This window comes from Podarcis gaigeae (genome assembly GCF_964106915.1).
Source record: "Podarcis gaigeae genome assembly, chromosome: 10".
Classification (NCBI taxonomy): domain Eukaryota; kingdom Metazoa; phylum Chordata; class Lepidosauria; order Squamata; family Lacertidae; genus Podarcis; species Podarcis gaigeae.
This window is the reverse complement of record NC_139686.1, coordinates 44,059,964-44,076,947: the sequence shown is the minus strand read 5'-3', so window position 1 is coordinate 44,076,947 and position 16,984 is coordinate 44,059,964. Positions and strand designations below refer to the sequence as shown.

At 42.0% G+C, this 16,984-nt stretch overlaps 1 protein-coding gene across 2 annotated transcripts in view; it reads right to left on the bottom strand.

The window, feature by feature from the left end:
- Positions 1-16,984, bottom strand: part of PTPRR (protein tyrosine phosphatase receptor type R) — a 113,549-nt gene that overhangs the window by 85,576 nt on the left and 10,989 nt on the right. For both annotated transcript variants that reach the window (XM_083699246.1, XM_083699247.1), the window contains exon 2: positions 1,610-1,902. In XM_083699246.1, coding sequence (XP_083555372.1) covers positions 1,610-1,902 — 293 coding nt within the window. The remainder of the gene's footprint in view (positions 1-1,609; positions 1,903-16,984) is intronic.

The following is a 16,984-nucleotide window of genomic DNA, read 5'->3' as shown; positions in this document are numbered from 1 at the left end:
AAACCCAAATCTCTCCTAACCGCTCGCTGGCCCACAGCTTTCCTGGAACACAGGAGAACCCCAACTGTCAAGGCTTCCCCAAAGACATTCCTAAGGGAAATTTATTTGCGAATGATTATTCAGTTTGGCAGTTGACTCTCCTCTCCATAATTGTGCACTGAAATACTTCTCTGCCCACCCAAACGAGGCAATACTGTAAGTAGAAAGTCCTCAGATATCCTCACAGAAGGGCTTGTACTCTAAATAGAGGCTAACCGGGTGCTTAATTCACACTGTTGTGCTCCAGCCATTGCTGCCCATATGGCTCTCAGTCAGGCCGGCACTTTGCTCTGCACAGATGCATTAAGTAGAGGAAGTCAGGACTCTCACTAGGCAGCTAATGGAGATTTAATGGGGCAGTTATGTAAGAATGACCAACTGCAAATGTGCTTAATTCAGGCTTCAGGTATTTATGTAAAAAAAAAAAAAAACAACCCAAACCCCCACACAGTAGAAGAATTCAGGCCAAATCGAGGGAGCTTTCACGTTCTGTTCTACACATGTGGGGTTGCCATATAATTCATGCAAATTCCAACACATTTTCCTTTTCAAAAGCAGCTGCTACTATGTTTATGGTAGCTGTGTTAAGCGTGCGCCTGCCTCCCACCTGCATGGCTCAGCTTTATCCACATGCGGGAAAAGAAAGGAAGTTTGGCAATTCTTTCGGTCTTTGCTGATCTGGTGCTTTGGATGCAACTCCCATCAATCTCAGTCAGCATGGGTGGCCAAGGCTGATGGGAGTTGTAGTCCAAAACATCTGGAAGGCACAAGGTTGGCAAAGATTGTACCAGAGGATTTTCCACCTTATTTTCATTGACACTGGTGCTGTATCTCTAACAACTACACAGAGAGGCAGATGTGCTCATCACTGCATCTCCTCAGCGACATTTCCTATAGCCTCCATATATTGCTAGGCTTCAACTCCCATAAGCCCACTCAGTGTGCCCAGTGGTCAGGGATGACCACTTTTGCTCCTCTCTTGGAAATGTGATAGTTTGTCCTGTATATGCTGTCTCTAGTACACCCAGGGCAACCAATGGCAAAAAAGCTTGGTCCAGAGTTGGTGGTCCTCAACATTTTTTTGTTTTACACTAGGAAAGTTTTTAAATTCAAATTCATTCATCATTTTGCTCCTCATTTCCTAGCAAGCCTTCAGGGCTTCTTACACTTTATCACCTTCTGTGTACAACAGGTTACGGCTAGGTTTGTCTAGTTTATCAGCAAGTGCAACAAAGCAGATGTCTCCAAGGTATCCTGCAGCATAGGAACGGTTTTGGTTTTGTTGAGGATCATTCAATCACACTTAACCCCTAACTTCTAAAACTTACATGGCCTCTGCCTTTTGTGCCACCAGCAGCCTAAAAACCAACAACAGGCTACACCAGGAGTAGATAACACATTGCCCCCAAAGTGTGGTGAGCTACAACTCTCATTATCCCCACCAATTGTCTATGCCAGCTTGGACTGATGGGAGTTGGACTTCAATGACACCTGGATGGACACAGGTTCCTCACCTCTGGAGTAGATGGTTCTCAGCTATGATGCCAGAACTTAGAGCGAGAAAACTTACCACAGTTATCACATTAGCTGCTGGAATAGGCAGATTTTCCACTTCCTGATCCTCATCACCAGTCATAGCTAATAGGTTGAGAGACGGTTCGTACGCTGGCTTAACTATGACAGCAGGGTGCAGCTTGCTTATTTTTCCATGGGAAGATAAGTGGGAATTGTGCCCATAATCCTTCCGATCACTTGTATCCAGACTTTTCTCGACACTTTGCACATGGTGGTAAATGAATATTGGCTTCCTGCTCATTCTCTGATGAATTGCCAAGAAGTGATCATTGTCTCCTGAAAAGCATCCTGTTAAAAAAAGGGGGGGAGGAAGATAAGTCATTATTTTCCTTTACTATTTCTTGATTTGGGATGATTTTAAACAAAAACAGAAACAAGACTCTTTCAAAAAGGAAAATAAAGAGAGTTATTTTTTGGTTATGCCCATTTCCTTACCATCTTGAAGTAATGAACTGTATTGGGGAAATGTAGAGAAACACATTTGAATGTGGTATGCTGCGTGCCTGAAATGCTTTGTGGGGCTGTATTTGTTGCCATTGTCATTTAAACATTCACACTATACAGCTCATAAGAAACCTTATTCTTCACTCTTTGCAAATTTGTTACATTTGCCACCATATGCACTATGTGCACACTGCCTAAATCTTTGACTGGATTTGCTAAGCTCTTCCCCATCTATATGACAAGATGCATTTTTTAAAATAAAAAAATCCACTTTACATACATGATGCTCTCTTCAAAATATGTTCCCAACAGCTGCGGTTAAGGAAGAGGTTTGCTCCTATCTCTGATGTAATTAGTGTAATTTGTACCTTGTCTGTCGATTAAGGGGGAAACAATTATTGTTGATCAAAAACAGCCCCACACTCTTGTCTCCCGATATCAGATTTCACGGAGAGAACAAAACCAGATGGGGACTGGGGATTTAAAAAGCAAGGCAGGACTCCCACCTGGCAGTATTAGGCTCAGAGAAGGATGGATATACAGTACATCTTGCTAGAAGCGGAGGGGAAGTCAAAGGCATCGAGCTCTTGAGTTTGAGCTTTGTGAGCATCAGAAGATTTTCCAGGTCTGTCTTATTACAAGAAATTTATGCAGAAATGTAATGTAGAAGTCATGTAGCCCTTGGCAAGGAGCTATACTGGTGCCCCCACCCCATCCCTTGTGCCCTTGGCAAGAAGATGTTGGCTGCCCAGAGCAATGAAGGAGCATCCCAGGGACAGGCAGATGGGCTCCTAGCCACTCTGAGCCAAGTGGGGAAGTGCAATTTTTGTGCTCCCTGGGCCTGCACCCTTGGCAGGGGCAAACCTAGCCAACCCCTAGGTATGTCCCTGCAGACACAAGATTGGAAAGGATTTAACACATCCAATATCATGTACGTGCTTTGCCAGATTTTACATGCAACATCTAAAGGGCATTTTCACATTAGAAATGGCTTTTAATCTAGGAAGTGTCACTGGTGAATATTGTTAAGAAAAGTATCTTTGTTCCATTTTCTTTAGCATTTCACTGATGGTAGACATTTACTGTATTGGTTTAGAGGCACGGGAAGTGCACAAAAACCTTATTGTATTTTTAATACCAATGATGCTTCAAACAAACCCCTTGGACACATTTATTTGGGAGAATAATGCTCCCAAAGGAATGGGCTATGAAATCTGGGTGAAACTAATCCAGATTTCCTGTGATGATGGGGAAATCCAAGAATGTTATTAAACACAGTTCCCCAATCGGGTTGGCAATTGATTTGTGGAAGTGGGTGCACCAATGGCAAATTTCATTAGGTGTTACGTTCCAGATGACACTGGGAGTTATGAGCTATCTCATATCAGTCTGGAAAATCAAGGAAAGGAGGATCTAAGACCATAAACATAAGAAGAGCCCTGCTGGATCAGAACAAAAGCCTATCTAGTCTGGTATCCTGTTCTCAGGGTGGTCAACACAGGACCTATTTTGAAGCCTGTAAACAGGACCTGAGTGCAACTGTACTCCATTTGTGATTCCAAGCAACAGGTATGCAAGATGCATGATGCCTCCAACAGCAGAGACAGAACAGAGCCATCATGAATAGTGACCACCGATGATCAGAGATGATGGAAGTTGTAATCCAACAACATCTGGGTGGCACAAGTTCTCCTTTCTAGCTCTTCGCCCGGGTTTTCCAAACTTGGATCTCCAGCTGTTTTGGACTACAACTCCCATCATCCCTAGCTAGCAGGACCAGTGGCCAGGGATGGTGGGAACTGTAGTCCAAAAACAGCTGGAGATCCAGGTTTGGGAAACCCTGCTCTACACTGTGAAACAGCCCTTGTCATACATCCGCATCAGCACATAAGAAGAACCTGCTGAATCGTGCCAATGGGGTCCATCTATCCCAGCATCCTGTTCTCACAGTGGCCACCCTGATGTCTACAGGAAGCCCAAAACCAGGACCTGAGGACAACAGCCCTTTGAGGAAACCTGGCCTTCAGAAACCTACCGCTTCTGACAGTGGAGGCAGAACACAGCCACAGCAGGGGAGACAGAAGGATTGCAAAGGACTGTCAGTAGATTAACAAAAAAGGAGGTTGGTGTAGTCAGTGTGGTGCCCTCCTGATGGGGTGCCCTCCCATCATCCAGTGACTATGATGGCTGGGGCTGATAGGGGATGGAGTTAATCAACCTCCAAATGGTATCATATTGGTGGCATAACAGGATGGGGTGGGTTGTGGTTTTTTTGGCAATATTTTACTTTGCATATCAGCATAGACCTGTCCTTGAAAAAGACATCTCTAAATAGCGATGGGATCTCTAATAACCGAAATGGTATTTATGATATCAGGTGAAGAGTCAGAGAACTAACAGTCTGTTGCAGCTGGGGGGATATAATGTTACGGTCTTTACCATCAGACATCAATGACATCAAATAACCCTGTGAGTTTGCTACATCGAAAAGTAACATGAGACAGAGCAATATGAACTTGCAGAAAGATCCTGCAATCTGTGACTAATTAAAATCAGGATCTTACACCTACGATTTCAGTTTATAACCCCAAAATTGTATGTTCTTGAAAGGAGTGTACGGTCATATCAGTTGCATACTTATTTAAATGTACAGAATCCAAGAACTGCTAAGGAATCCTGGGATACTGAGTCTGGCCCAGGTGCCGGGAATACTGTGTTAGAGATGCCAACCATGCCTTGCATATCTACAATTCCCAGAATTCCCTGGGGGAGGGAATGTCTCTGACACCAGCCCATAGTACAGAGATGCTCTCTGTGTGTTGAAGAAGGAATTCTAGAGGGGGGGGGAATGGTTGGCATGTCTGCAATGCTTGGCCAGTGGCTTGTGCGCATAGTGTTTAACCAGCTTTATTGGGAGCAGAAGACCTTGAGTTGATGTAATTGTATCAGTACAAGATTTCCCAAGTATATTGTGACAATCCTGAAACGGTTACAAGATTATCCCGGAAATATTCAATTGTTTCATATCTCCCTGCTTTCAATAAAAGACAAAAGTCCATACTGTACCGTCAACTTCAGATATGGGACTGAAAGGTAACAAGCAATGTAGCTTACCAGTTATTTTGTCTTTTATTCTACATAATGAGAGGATAAGGATTTGATTACTCAACATAATTCGGAAACAAACTACACCAGAAGAGCAACTTTTGCAGTCTTTGAAGTTGTTGTTTTTTTAATCGCTGATCAAAATATGTTTCATAAGCAACTTTTTGAGCCAGCATCCACTCTTTGAAAATATGAGCAACCCCATTGATGTAAGTGGCCTTTAAGGGCTTGAATCAAAGTCAAATGAAGTCAGTGGGAAGTCTCCCTTTGATATTAGTGGTCTTTGGATCCGGTTGTATCGGTGAGATCAGAATTTGGCCTCAGAACAGCAACCCACACAAAAGTCTCCCGCTTCATGAAAGGACTTGACTAATCGCTGAATGTTGCCTACACTTTAAAAAGCACAAAACATGCTCATAATCATTTGGCTTGCACTGAGGATGCAGAGTGAATGGAAGCTGTTAAGGCTTGCTTAATGTGATTCCTGTTTGTCATTATTAAGTGTGCATGAAAAAAACAACAAAGCAACAGAGCAGACTTTTGACTCTCGGTGTATCAGTCTATACTGGTGCGTGACAGAAACAGAGCGTTGTGCTCCAACGCCACGAGGGATGGTCCCTCAGGGCAACACAAAACTTCCTGTGGAAAACAAGCACGGAAAAGAGGAAGCCTCAGCTATTCTGTGCATGGGGAGTTTAAGAGGTTTTGTACAGGGCAGAATCAGCTCCAGGAGTTGGTGGATCCATGGCCAAAGCAAGTGTCCCTTAAACCTAGAAGAGGCACTGCATTCTTTCATTCTCTCTCCAGTCCTCTTTGATGGGCACTGAAGCTAGTTAGTGACCTTTTTGGCCTTGGGAGCCCTAGCAATAGTCTCATCTTGCTACCCTCTTGGGCTGGCTATCTAGGGTGGGCTCCCTCTTCTATTTTACAGGAGCATGCAGGGAGAAGGTGCTTCCAAACAAACATATAGAGGAAAGATTTCAGGAGTTCCTTTCTTTTAGAATTCTTAGCTTCTCAGATTTCTACTCCACCCTAGCCTGGTCTAAGGGTAAAACTAGATATGAAGCTAAATGCATTCCTTGCTGCTGTGTTCTTAAAACAAGAAGCAGCAGAGAGCGGGGTGAATTTTATTGGGACTACAAAACAAATGGAAAGGAGTGTAACCAGGGCTTTATTTCAAGCCAGAACTCACCAGAACTGAGTTTTGGCACCTCTCATGTGGGCACCATTGCCGTTACAAGAAAACAAGGGAGGCGTTCATGGTGAGTTCCAACACCTCTTTTTCTAGAAAAATAGCACTGGGTGCATCACCCTCCACTGCAGACTCTATTAGCTCTAGGAAGAAGGTCTGTTTAGGCAAATTTTGATATTTCCCTATTTTAAGAACACTTTATATGGGAAGAGGTCAGAATTATTAGACAATTTCAGACAAGTTTTTACCGTAAAAAACACTTTTGCCTTTTCTTAATTTTTGGTTGCTGGTTGGAGGAGGAATCATGTGAATTCAGTAACACAAAAGGACAACTGAACATTATCATTCTCCGTGTGTATGAGATCATATGGAAACACTCTCACATGCACAGACTTCAAGAATATTAAGTCTCCTGCTGTAGAGTGAATTGCAGTCTGTCACTTCACTTTGGTAAGTGATGGAAAAGGCAAATTAAAACACAGTTAAATAGCCAGAAAGTAGTTCAATAACCTAAGAGAGGGGGTAAGGATGGATGGGTAGATGGAAGACCATGTGCAGTAGCAGCATCTGAACTTTGGTAAGTGATGGACAAGGCTGAGTATAGCAGAGTTAGTAGTGAGAAAAAATTCAGTAACCTGAGAGAGGGGGAAAGGATAGATGGATGGATGGCCAGTGCAATTGTAGCATCTGAACTTTAGAACTGTGATGTAAAAATAAAGGAAGTTGAAGTTCCATGAAAGAAAAAGAAAAAAAACCCCAAGAACTATGCAGAGTTTCTGGATGCTCAAGGAGATTCCAAAACTCAGATCTTGCAAACAGATGCAATGGGACAGTTATGCAAGTGAGTGCTTTTCTAGTTGTGTTCAGGTGACATTTAATTCTGTGCTTTTGTAGAAAGAGAACCAGACAACAGGTTTGCAACTATGTGAGCAAGCCAGGAAAAACAAAAAGAGAAACCTGTAACGAAACAAACAAACAAAAAAAATCAAGCCAAGAGTGATTGACATTTATATATATTTCAGTAGCCATTAGATATTAGATTCAGGCTTGCAGTCTAGGCACCAAACGGGCAGGTGTTCTCATCAAAGAAATCTGAGTTGACACCTGTCAAGATAATTATACATAAGCATAACAATGCACCGACACTACCTCTATAGCAGCGTTAACCTCTGGAAACATACACAGCCCGTTTCAGCTGCCTAATATTCCAGGTCCTTGAGCAGCTACAAAAGGCCATCAGTTAATATTTATAACGTAATTTGTTTCCCACAGAAATAATTCTTCCAGAAATGGAATTCTTCTTCCAGACTCCCAACATTCTCTCCCTTTGTTGCAAAAGTGGTCAGTTCTATTTTTAGAACAGTAATCATTTTGAGTCAGTGCCATGAAAACGTAGAGCCAACCAACATTTTTTGATCCCTTTGTTATACTTCCCCGATATCTTGGAAGGACTGATGTTTTCACCTCCCAGCTCAAGCCTGCCCCAAGCGGGGAACAAATATTTAGTGTTGGCGCTAAGGGGCTTTCAGCTTAATTTCCCCCTGTCCCCGCTCCTGACGAAACCATATTGAAGTATCTTGGCAATTGGACTTCCGGAGGCGGCGCAAAATAGCAATGGCGGTCCTCTTTACCTGGTGAAGAGGGGCTCCGCGAAAAAGGGTCGTCCGCTACGGCAAAGCGGAGACCCGTTAAGAAAAACCGCAGGCAGAGCGAGCCTGCGGCCGTGGGACTCGGCGGGCGCCCAAAGCCCCCCCGGAAACGAAGAAGGGGCTCCGTAAGGGGCTCCAGAACGCAAAAGGGGGAGCGGCGCTGTGAGTTCATCGCTCTTTTCGTGGATGCAAAGCCGCGCTGCTGCTGATGATGAGCACCGACCTTTCTTCTTGAAAACATCAAAATTGGCTGCTACATACCCGTGAGTAAGGGGAGCTAAACATCGGAAAATTTGGGAATTTGGTTGAAATTCGGCTGAAAACGGGAGGCGAGTAACAGGAAGTCCGTCTCCCGATCCTGCTAACCAGATTAAAGCAATTGCGCAGAAGAGTGCTGAAGCGCTGAAAGGGGACTGTAAAAGTAAAACGAGGGTGTATCTGACAGACTTTGTAGCGAAAAGACAAGCAGGAAATTTCTGTAAAAGTTGTGGATTTTATTTTTGGGACCTTCTTCCTAATTTTGAGCTATGTGGAGTTAAAAGAGACAACCCAGCGATCGGGCTGTCAGTGTGCAAAGGAGAGCTGTCAAACTGCTGATACTGTTATTGGAGCTTAACTGATACACAGACTGAGACATTAACGTTTAAACATTGTTGCTGGGACCCTTCTTGACACCTTGTGGCTTCTCTTTAAGACAAAGAAAGCCTGTGGAAACTTCCTTTTGTGCTCTGGAACTTAACATAGGGAATATAAGAACTTCAATGGCGGACAAGAGTTCTCTCCCTCCTTGAAACTTTGAAATACCCCCACCTAGAGGATTGTGGAGATATAGAGGCCTGGGAACTGTACTTTATTGTGATTCTCTGTGGTTAAATTGTTTACACTCTGGACTTTGTCTAACTTATGAAACAAAAGAAAATTTGACCTTGAACAGAGGCAGGTGTGGAATGAGTGGCACAGGGAGAACAAGAGCAGCTAAAGCTAAAGAGAAAGAAAAGAAACCAGGGCAACTTGTTCAAACAACCCTATCTCATCAACGAAGATCATCCGTCCCAACTGTGCTGACAGCACAGGAGGTGGAATTTGAAGAGCCTGCTGCAGAGCCTGCTGCAGAAGATATGGCAACTGGAGGATCTGAAATAGTCCTGAAGCAAATCTTGGAACAACTTGGAATTTTAAATCAAAAAGTGGACAACCAATCATCAAAAATTGACCAAGCTACATCCTCTATCACTAAATTATCTGAGCAAGTTTCCCATCATACCCAGGCAATTGAAAAATTACAAGGGGCAATGACTGAAAATTATAAGCTTGCGGTGGAAGCTTGTCAAAAAGCAGAACAGGCGAACAAAAAGGTTGATGAGATTAGGGGGGAAGTAAGGCCTCTGAAAAGACAGGTAGGGGAACAACAAGCCTACCTGTCATTGGTTGAATTGAAAAGTAAGGAAAATAATCTCAGATTAAGGGCTATCCCAGAATTGGAGGAAGGAAACTTACAGGGATTTTTAACACTTTTGTTCTCCAAATTCTGGGGGATAGAGGAAGATAAGGACTTTAAAATTGTGACTGCCTTTAGACTGGGAAAATTGATAAAGAAGGACAAGTCCAGAGACTGTTTGGTTATTTTGAGATCGAGAGAGGAAAGAGACAAGATACTAGGCCTACACTTCAAAAAATCCTTGGAGATAGAAGTGAAAAAGGCTGAAATTTACAGAGACATACCTAAACACCTTTTGGACCTTAGGACTACTTATATAGATTTGACCAAATTGTTGAGATATAACACAATCCCTTATAGGTGGGAGTTTCCGCAAGGACTATCATTTACTTACAAAGGAAGGAAAGTAAGAATTAAAACACCAGAGGACCAACAGAAGTTCCTACACGACCACGAGGAGGACCTCCAGAAAGGAGCTGCAGCTTCTTGGCCTCCACCACCACCGGGACCATCTCCAAAGCCTACACCGCCTGGATCTGGACCAACATTACCACCTCCGGGATCGGAGGGAAGCCTAGACACCCCATTGTAGACCCACCAATTAGACCAGGATGTCGCTGCAGCTTCTTAGTTGGAATATAAATGGCGGAAATTCTCCGGAAAAAAGAAGAAAAGTATTTCATATTTTGAAAAAAGAACATTTGGACATTATTTGCCTGCAAGAAACGCATGTGACAAGGCTCCACAGAAAAGTGTTAATTAATAAAGGACTAGGCCAAGAATTTATCTCTTCGGATAAAGTGAAGAAAAGAGGTGTGGTGATATATGCAAAGGAGAGCCTGTCACCGAAATTCTTATTTAAAGATGAACACGGCAGAATTTTGGCGATTGAAATTCAGACACAAGGAGAAAAATTTTTGATATTAGGAATATACGCCCCAAATGAAGGAAAATCGGAATTTTTCAGGAAGCTGCATGAGATTATGCTGGACTACTTAGACTATAACAACATCATCATGATGGGTGACATGAATGGGGTTGTGTCTGTAAATATGGATAAGTCGCAAAGTGCTAACATAACGAAAGATGGCAGACTACCTAAAACTTTTTTTGAAATGACTGACAATGTGGACTTAATTGACATATGGAGGGTTAAGAACCCCCTAGGAAAAGAAGGGACTTTCTTTTCTGAAGCTCATCTGACATGGACACGAATCGACCAAATATGGATAACTAGAGGACTGGCACCCAAGACTAGAAAGGTGGAAATCTGCCCAAAAACCTGCTCCGACCATAATGCTTTGAAAATGGAATTGAGACTAAATACAACCGGATCCTTCAGATGGAAAATGAATGACACCTTATTAAGGGACGAGAAGATTGTTAAGAAGGCCCAAAAAACTCTAAAGGACTATTTTGAGATAAATTTAAATACTACTGTGGAAAAAAGAATAATCTGGGACGCAAGTAAAGCAGTCATGAGAGGGTTTCTAATACAACAAAATACGATCAAGAAAAAATTCTGGAATGAAAAGAAGGAGAAGATATTGGAAAAAATAAGAGATGGAGAGAAAAAATTAAGATCTAGGCCAAAGTCGAAGGAGGTGCTGAGAGAAGTGAAATTCTTCCAAGCACAATATTTGAAACTGATAAATCAAGAGGTGGAATGGAAAATTAAACAAATGAAACAAAGATCCTTTGAATCAGCAAATAAGTGTGGGAAACTGCTAGCATGGCAGTTGAAAAAGAGACAAAAACTTAATACTGTTACAAATTTAGAGATTGAAGGGAGAATGGTTCAGAAACCCGAGGAAATTAGAAAGTGCTTCCAGAGATATTTCAAAGAACTTTATTCACAAGGGCCACAGAAAGATTCGGAGGTGGACCAATTTCTTAAAACCAACGGATTACAGAAAATACCTCAGGAAATGAGAACAACCCTGAATAGTAATATCACACAGCAAGAAATTGAAAGTGCCATTCAGAACCTCCAATTAGGCAAATCTCCAGGCCCCGACGGACTTACCTCCAAATACTATAAGGTTTTGAAAGACTATTTGATACAGCCTTTGTTGGAGGTTTGTAACCAGATTATGGAGGGGAGGAAGGCACCGGAAACGTGGAAAGAAGCCTTCATCACATTGATACCCAAACTAGAAACTGAAAAGACTCAGCTGAAGAACTACCGCCCCATCTCACTCCTAAATGTGGATTACAAAATTTTTGCAGACATTTTGGCAAGTAGGTTTAAAAAAGTGCTTAATGAAGTGATCCATAAAGACCAGGCTGGCTTTCTCCCTGGTAGGCATTTGTTTGGCAACACAAGAAACATTATCGACATTTTGGAACTTTTACAAACAAATCTAAACACTAGAGCGGTGTTAATTTTTATTGATGTGGAGAAAGCCTTTGATAATATTTCCTGGATGTTTATGAAGAAAAATTTGGAAGGGATGGGAGTGGGGCAGGGGTTTGAAAATGGAATAGAAGCAATATATTCAGAACAAAAAGCGAAATTGATAGTAAACAATGTGGTGACAGAGGAGTTTAAAATTGAAAAAGGGACATGACAGGGGTGCCCCCTATCCCCCCTATTGTTTATTTCAGTTCTGGAGGTGCTATTGAACATGATTAGAAAGGACCGGTTGGTACAGGGAATTGAGGTCGGAGTGAAACAATATAAATTGAAAGCATTTGCAGATGACCTGGTATTAACATTGCAGGAGCCTGTCTCTAGTACTAAAAGAGTGTTAGAATTAATTTCGGACTTTGGTCGGGTGGCGGGATTTAAGCTGAACAAGCAAAAAACTAAGGTTATAGCAAAAAATTTGACAAGTACAGAAACAGATGAGTTTGTGAAGGAAACAGAATTAAATGTGGTTAAAAAAGTAAAATACCTAGGGGTGTATCTGACCTCCAAAAATTTGAATTTGTTTAAGGATAACTACGAGAAATGTTGGTTAGAAATCAAAAGAGATTTGGAAACATGGTCAAGATTGAAACTTTCCTTGTTGGGCCGAATAGCAGCTATAAAGATGAATGTATTGCCAAAAATGCTATTTTTGTTTCAGACCCTACAGGTCGTGGACAAGGTGGAATGTTTTGGAAAGTGGCAGAGGGATATTTCTAAGTTTGTTTGGCAGGGCAAAAAGCCCCGAATAAAGTTTAAGATACTAACTGATGCAAAAGAAAGAGGGGGATTTGCCCTGCCAGACTTGAGGTTATATTACGAAGCTGCAGCCTTCTGCTGGTTGAAAGATTGGATTTTACTGGAAAACACTGATGTCCTAGATCTGGAAGGGTTTGACAATGCTTTTGGGTGGCATGCATATTTGTGGTATGACAAGGTTAAAGTGCACAAATTGTTTAAAAACCACATTGTCAGGAGAGCAATTTTAATGGTCTGGACAAAATATAAAGACTTATTGGAGAGTAAGACTCCGAGGTGGCTCTCACCGGTGGAGGCCAAGGCACGTAAGAGACCTAATATGGAAGCCAATTGGCCTAAATACGGGGAAATCATTGAAAAGATTGGAGACAACTGGAGGTTGCAGAGCTTGGAAAAACTAAAAAACAAGGTGCGAGATTGGTTGCATTATGCACAAATTCAAGAGGTCTTCAAAGTAGATAAGAAGGTTGGATTCCAGGTGGAAAAATCGAAACTAGAGACAGAATTGTTAGAACCAAAAAGTAAACTACTTTCGAGAATGTATAACCTGCTGCTTAAATGGAATACTCAGGATGAGACAGTCAAATCCGCCATGATAAAGTGGGCGCAGGATTTGGGGCATAACATTATGTTTGAAGACTGGGAAAGGTTATGGAACACCGGAATGAAATTTACGGCATGTAGTGCCTTGAAGGAAAACATTATGAAAATGATATACCGGTGGTACATGACCCCAGTCAAGCTTGCTAAGATATATCACCTGTCTGATAATAAATGCTGGAAATGTAAAGAGGCGGAAGGGACATTCTTTCACCTCTGGTGGACCTGCCCGAAAGTGAAGGCCTTCTGGGAAATGATCCATAATGAACTAAAAAAGGTACTGAGATTTACCTTACCTAAGAAACCAGAGGCCTTCCTTCTGGGCATGGTGGACCGGAGAGTGTTTAAGAAGGACAGAACTTTTTTTATGTATGCTACTACAGCAGCAAGGATTCTGATTGCAAAATATTGGAAGACACAAGATTTACCCACACTGGAGGAATGGCACACGCAGTTGATGGACTATATGGAACTGGCCGAAATGACTGGCAGAATCCGAGACTTGGGAGAAGAAACATTCGAGGAGGATTGGAGAAAATTTAAAGACTATTTGGAAAAACATTATAAGTTGTATGAATGTTAAAAAACGCACCCTCTAGGAAATTCTAGCTTCAGTAATGTTAAATTAAAGAAATGGAAATTAAGGTACAAGGAGTCAGAGATAGAATAATGAAACAACTTTATTGTGTTAAAATGAAAATGTACATGATTTGGGTTATAATATATTTGAAATTGGGTAACATGATAAAAAGGAAGATATAATAAGTATTGAAACAAGTTAACAAATTGCAGACGTTATGCATCACAGAGAATGCAGGGTTGGGAGGACGTGGGGAAGTCCAACAGATTTGGAAAAAGGAGTAAGAAAAATCACTTCTGGGCAACCTTTTGAATGCTGCTTGCTGGTGGTGTGGAGGTCAGAGGCAGAAGTGGGTGAAGAAACAAATACGACGTTTAGCTTTGTACACTAGGCTAGTTTTTACGCACATTCGTTTAGCTTTGTACACTAGGCTAGCTTTTACGCACATTCAAACACTCCGTACCTTCAATCCAGACACACAAGAGGCATTATCAGAGTTAAAATCCTGGAACTATAGAATTGGAAGGACCCCCAAGAATCTTGTAGTTCAACCCCCTGTAATGCAGGAATATTTTTGCCCAACATGAGGCTTGAACCCACAACCCTCAGATTAAGAGTCCAATGCTCTATCAACTGAGCCAGTGTAGCAAGGAAGCATTTCAGCCAGGCAAAAGCACTTGGATCAGTGATAGATGTGGCCTAAGGAGAAAGGCCAGACAGAGAGGCTTAAATTGTCACATTCAGCTTCCAGGACGAATGTTTCCCACCCCTGGGGTAATATGACTGCTTCGTCGCTCACTGCTCAGTGAGCATCCTGGTTTTTCATTCAGCTAACTTTCAGTAGCTTCACAACATTAAATACTGGTTGACTTGGGAATTACAGTCAGGATGAAGAATCAAACAATCCTTTCATCACACACCTTACCCCACATTCCCACTGGGACAATTTGGTCATATGAATTTTGACCTCGCAGGGATGGATTATTCCTCTTAGTGAGAGGCAACGGCACATGGTATCTGCCATTCTGTTGGCATGAATAAAATCCAGTGAATTATAATTAGTCAGCTTAATAGCAGGTTATTTCACTTTTATCCTCTGGTAATTATCTTGGGTCTATGGGGATGTTCAGGAATGGAAAACTACTTCACACCCGAGTTTCCCAACCTTGAGGACTTTTTTTTTCAGAGCCTACCACGCAGATAGGCTCTGAAAATTAGAAAAATATCAGAACCTACCCCCTAATATGTTTTGTCTTTCTCTAAAATGAAAAAGAGAAAGAATTTCCTGTTTCCACTGAATAAAAAGATAAAATCCTTTCCATACAATCACCTGATCTCAGTGTAGTGATGGAAAAAGTCTGAGAGTATTGGCTCCTTTTGTGATTGGGTAGTCATTCTAATTGAAAGTGGGTTTCTTTTGTTTACTGTTGAAAACTGAAAAAGATTTATTTTTCTTAAGGCAGGTTTTGTCTCTTATCACCACTGTCGCTTTCCTGGTTTCTTTTCTCAATCTAGATCTGACCTACCATTTAGACCTCTGTTTCAGGTATTTTTAATGCCCTCATTCCTCAACACACACACACACACACACACACACACACACACACACACTGTAGCTATCAATAAAATCCATTGGATGCTCTGTATAGGTTTTGAATTGACCCGACATCCCACTCGCCACCTCCTCACAGCAGATGGTACTTCCTACTGAGAGAACAGGCTGCCTCTTCTATCCTCCTATTCAATGCACTTAACAACGAAGACTACTCCTAATAAATCAGGACTGCAAATTTTAATCAGATTAATCAACTGGACCATTAATTGACAGTTGGAGGCAAATCTAACGAGTGAGAACTCGTGACAGAGTTGTTAATCTTTCGGCGGCTATTTTTGTCCTAGTGTCCTACTGCAGTAAGGAAGAAAAAATAAAAAAAAACTACGATTCCATCTCCTCCTAACAAGGAGTGCTAACTTTTGTTTCTGAAACTACAGGTTCCCATGTCCTTTCTTCAACAGTGGAAAAAAGACAGTTGGTGGGGCAGCTGAGTGGGGCTGCTTTCCCTCCCACCTTTCAAATACCGTTCAGCACCAGGAGGAGGAAGAGGGCTACTTATAGCTCCTTCTATAAGTAAGGAGCTTGGCAGGTGCAGGCATGGCAGCGGAGCCATTTCAATGCTCCTGCAGCTGTGTCCGCACCGTGCCAGGCTCACTGCTGCCTTTCCCCTCCCTCCCAAATTGGCCGCAATTTTATAGGAGCATACAGTTTCCATGTTAAACACTTGAAAAGCATGACCCTGTGGTCAACTTCCTTATTGCTCTCTTTGTGCAGTGTGTGTTCCAGTGTTTATCTTACACGTGGCATGAGGCGAAGCATGTTTACTCAGAAGAAAATCCAACTGAGTTCAACTGACCATGCCAGTTTGCATAAGATTGCGCCTGTAGTTTCCTACACACCCTGCAAGGAACATCACTGTTGTTACCACTGAACAGCCTTAGAGGACTGATGCTCCAAACTCTCCCAGTCAGGGTTCAAATCCAGATTCCTCATCTTTCAAACCATCTCTCACATCCCTAGATCACACTGATTCTCATGAAGACAACCAAATTACTACCATATTTACGTGAATCTAACGCACCATCAAATCTAATGCATACCTCAGTTTTCAAAACCTTGAAACCAAAAAAGTATTTGCTTGCACCATCAAATCTAATGTGTACCCTAATTTCTGTGATGTAATTTGGCCAAAAAAGTTCCGTGTTACATTTGAGTAAATACAGTACATCTAACCTCGACTTCAGCTGTACTCAGCCCCACCACATAACTTGTATTCTTAAACTCTACACAGAAAGTGTGCACGTATCCACCTTTGGACTATTATGGACTTGGGTTTGGAAATTCATAGGTTTCAACCAACTTCAAAGAAGAGATTCTGTGCTTCATGTTGATGTTGTTCTCTATATTCCTTCAGCATCCAATGTACCTGTTTAACCATTCCAGCTACCATTTTTAAACTTACAAGTATGTGTGCACTGATGATAATCATTATCACATCACCTGTTCCACATGTGGGGAAGCTTTGGGCCTCTAGATGCTGCTGAACTACAGTTCCCATCATCCCAGGCTGTTTTCCATGCTTGTCAGGGGTGGTGGTAATGGGAGTTACAGTTCAGCAATATCTACAGGGCCAAAAGT